Below are 4,508 nucleotides of genomic sequence, written 5' to 3' on the forward strand. Positions count from 1 at the left end.
AGGTGTCTATTGTATATGTATTATTATTTAGAATATTCAGAAGTTAAAAAAAATCTATTTATTTATATATTTGGGGAAGAATATACAATATTACAATATTGCTAATAGTATATACATTCGCTGATACCAATACTTTCCCGTTTCCCTTGCAGGTATTGGCAGATTTCGTTTTATATTCATAAAAAAGTACAAAACCTTCATTACTTCCTATTAGAATGAATATGTAATTGAAAAACTTTCTTTCCATAGGGTGCTTATGACCGAAGCATATTCAGGAATTAACATTATTATGCAACATTACGGTAATGGAACAGTTGAAGGAGCACATTTCCCTTTCAATTTTTTTGTTATAACCGAAACAAGGTATGACAGTACTGCCAATGACATCATTTCAGTAATAAAGAAATGGTTTCACAATCTGCCAAGCGGACATGTAGCTAATTGGGTGGTAAGGATGTCATCAAACGCTGTAGTTGGCTTATTTAACTTAAATCGAATCGTCTGTCGTCTTAAAGAACTTACAAGCGTGACGTGACTCAGAATAAAAAAGACAGTTACTTATTTGCTTATTCTTTTTCTATTACATACCATTTTACGTGAATATCGTATCCTTCTTGGGTTTCAGTTGGGAAATCACGATAGAGATAGAGTAGCCACCCGTCTTGGAGTTGAGAATGCAGACGGATACAATATGCTGGTAGCCCTTCTACCAGGGATAGCTGTTACTTATTNTGTAGGATTTGTTTTCTCATTCATGATACCTTCCCTCTTCTAAATAAGCAACAGTAACGTACGTATGTATCGAACTTTCCGGCATCACTTTAAGATTTATGATTTAAACTATTTGAAGCAATTTAAATATATCCTTTCCTGGAACAAAATATATTTAGTATTTGTAGTACTAGATTTTAATACAAAATATGAAGAATACAAGAATGTCCTCGGAGTGTTCTTTGTTCCTATGTTTGGAACACACTTACGGAATCAATAATAACTGTATTATCTAATGGGAAGTTAGTCGTATTAGCACCGACCAAAGCGTGCTCAGACCAATTTTTTCCTTATTGGATTTTAGTTAGGAAATCACGATAGAGATAGAGTAGCCACCCGTCTTGGTGTTGAGAATGTAGATGGTTACAATATGCTGGTAGGCCTTCTACCAGGTATAGCTGTCACTTACAACGGAGAAGAAATTGGGATGGAAAATGGAGAGGTANACAAACTAATTATTTTCCATATTTTTACTTGTTTCAAGTACCCTGTACTATTTTGTTTACTAAAAGGTCAACGAAAGCGTTAGACGAAGGGTCAATTTATGCGTTGAAGGAAGGGCAAGTTCCGAAGTTTTCATAACTCTCACAACTATCGACACTATCTTCTTTAAAAGTTGTTACAAGCTTAATGTTTGCGGACCGAAATAAATTGGGATCATTACTTTTTTATTCTCTTCCGACTGTAATTATGTTGAAATCCTATGGTGTTTGTTCAAAAGATCATGAAAATAAAATGAGTTTAACATCACCTCCAACAGGTACATTTTATTACTAAATAAATACAGAAATCGCCTCAATATGTAAAGGAAAGTAGTAATAAAATGAAGAGGGCTTACTTGTTGGTTGCAAAATCTACGTCATAAGGAAAGTCGTGTTTGCTTTCGGACAATAAAAATAAAACTTTATACTTGTCAATAGCAGAAGAAAACCGAGGGATAACTGCCAAGCCGCACTTCCTTAGAATGTAAATAAGCATCTTATGTTCTCTGATTTCTGTAGAACAGCAACCACCCTCTGCTATCATGATCCACACTGACCTTGCAGGCTCTGACAACCGTTGATATCCTATGAATTATGGATCAGGTATTCGGCATTCGAAACATAAAAAGTAACAACATCTTCAGAAACGTTATTTTTATATCGTGTGTGTCATGTTTTCTAAATCACCGGCGCTTTCGCAAAACCCGATATTATTGCTTTTCTTTACTACCCCCGTACTGACTGTAATACGTTCTTGGATTGTATTTGTTACCTTATCGTCGGGTACTTGTGCAAGGGTGTATTACCTTCCCTAATCCTTCTTTAGAATAAACCCAAACAGGTACAGAGCACAGGTTCCCACAATACAATAAAACAGATTCATAAAACCTCTATGTAAACTATTGACATCGTTTGTAAAAAAAAATATCGCGAGAAAATGCATACATTAAAATTCTCTAGGATCTAGGAGACGAGTCATTTTTTCAACGTAATGAGTACGAGAACAAAATAAATAAGGCATTTTACTTAAAAGGCATCTCGGGTTCCGTCAGGATTTTTCCATTTTTAATTCCAAACGACCCCAATCTATTACGTATATGTACTTTTGTATTATTATTATTATTAACTTTTAATACCCCACTAGGTAGGCCTAGATTAGATTACTGTTCACAAATACTAAGGATGTGAGATGTTCTAGTTTCAGGGAAATGCGAAGATTAGCTTAGGATAGGAAAGAGTGGAGGTGCGTTTTTAACCAGCTATAAGACTAACTTAACCATATAAAAGAGGTTTATAATCTACGAATGCACGCAGTTGTTGGGTATATTATGTAAAAAAAAAACCTACCAAAAATATAAATCGAAATTTTATTTTCATTCATTTAGGTCTCGCTAAATCTTCACAATTTTAGTAATTTGTGCCACAATAACTAAAAAAAAAATAGATGTGTCTGATTTTGGAGTGAAAAACGTTTGTACCATCAGTAAAATTCTAATAGCGGTCACTTCTATTTTATTTTGTCAATAACATTCAACGCCGTGGAAGCCCGAAGGCAGTAAACAGGAGCAGAAAACAAGGATCGTTGTGTTCGGAATGGGTCAACAGCAACAGCAGCAGTCTTATATTAACTTCGACCCTAAGGAAATAGCCTGAAGGCGTTGCGGTGAAGCAGGGCGACGCCTGATGTATGTCTTTGCGAAACGTATAGCGTATTTCGGTAAATTTATGATCTTCAAGACTTTAACTGAACGCATCGTTTACTACGAAATCGCCGTATTGCTATATTAATGAAAGTTTTTGAGTCAATTTAAACATTTAAATACAGAACTCGGCAAACTATGTCAATTTTAGGTCACATCTTTTTCAAAGTTATTAGAAATATTATTTGAATCTGGTTTGGGCATTTTAGAAAAATTAATTACTATATTAGAAAATTAGGATTTCAATAACAAACTGTTCAAATCCGCTGTAGATTACTTTCCATCATTTGCTGGTAAATAATTGCCCCATTGATCAGTAGAGAGTCCATCGAATTTATTTGAGTAATTACATATGCACAAACTAATAATATAATCATAGGACAGAGATAAATAGATTTACCTGTCCGTCTGTTTTATGCGATCTAATTCATGTTATTTCATCGATTTGAAACGTCCACCAGCAACGGATAACAGATGCTCCATAAAGTTTTGCTTCGAGAATCCTTCGAAGAGTAAAATGTGTAAGAGTCTAGCATCTATGCATATAACAGAACAGAATGTGTAGATAATTTTCAACACGCATGTCCCTGTAACCCTACATACCAGCCGCTACTGATGCATAAGTTTATTACCCATTACTTATGACCCGGTAAAAGAAATAATTTATGTAGGATTTGTTTTCTCATTCATGATACCTTCCCTCTTCTAAATAAGCAACAGTAACGTACGTATGTATCGAAGTTTCCGGCATCACTTTAAGAAATGGCTACATCCATGAATGAACAAAACGATCGTAGACAGTGAAACGTGTCCTCATACATAAAGATATCGAGAAAATTGATGCAATTTTTCGGAAACACACAACTATACGTAGGTATCTATAATTTACCGGGTCGAATAATCCCAGCGTAGCCAATATGGTTCCAATTCCGCAACCGGGATTTCCATTTTTGACTGCACTGATCCACAGTTATAAATGGGGGTGAAGTTAACTTAGGGGGAGGCTTATTCTACGAACGTTCGGTATGCGACCGTCGACAAGATTGTCGTAAGAGCGGGTGATTGAAGTGGACCGGGGAGTGGCCAGCGTGATGCAAAACACACCCTCGCCCGATAGCCCTCATAGTCCTAACGTCGGTTTAAGAGGGTCGAAGGGAAGCCCTGGACTCTGACTAACGAGGGTCATTCGACGGAACAAAAACCGAACCGACAGTCCGGGATTATGAAAATGAAGCGGGTATGCTTCGAAACGTTAGGGAGATTAAGTAAATGACAGTACATTTACGATAACTTTTTCCAAGTAATTTTCACACTGAGATTGCTCTCAATTTCTTACTTTGCCCCCCCTCACATAAGCAGTAGTCATTTTAAAATTGTTCAAACAATATTTTCATCTTTGATTTTATTGAAGAAAAGTGCAAAACAGGGAAGTAGAGGAATCTTGAAGAAAGAAGTAGAGTGTGAGGACATTAATTAGAAAGATTAAAAGAAACAGCTTAGAAAAAAGGGGCAAATATGAAAGAAAATCCTAGAAAAAAACGGAATGCAGCAGCCT

General features: G+C 35.8%; 1 protein-coding gene across 1 annotated transcript in view; it reads left to right on the forward strand.

The window, feature by feature from the left end:
* The window catches only part of LOC112905338 (maltase 1-like), a gene marked incomplete at its 3' end in the record, with an annotated part of 15,486 nt that extends 11,296 nt beyond the window's left edge, over nucleotides 1–4,190 (forward strand). Inside the window, exons 4-7 of the mRNA XM_025977517.1 lie at nucleotides 250–448; nucleotides 626–733; nucleotides 1,076–1,213; nucleotides 4,098–4,190. Coding sequence (XP_025833302.1) covers nucleotides 250–448; nucleotides 626–733; nucleotides 1,076–1,213; nucleotides 4,098–4,190 — 538 coding nt within the window. The remainder of the gene's footprint in view (nucleotides 1–249; nucleotides 449–625; nucleotides 734–1,075; nucleotides 1,214–4,097) is intronic.
* Between the last annotated feature and the right edge of the window lie 318 nt (nucleotides 4,191–4,508).

This window comes from Agrilus planipennis, unplaced genomic scaffold, assembly GCF_000699045.2.
Source record: "Agrilus planipennis isolate EAB-ADULT unplaced genomic scaffold, Apla_2.0 scaffold454, whole genome shotgun sequence".
Classification (NCBI taxonomy): Eukaryota; Metazoa; Arthropoda; class Insecta; order Coleoptera; family Buprestidae; genus Agrilus; species Agrilus planipennis.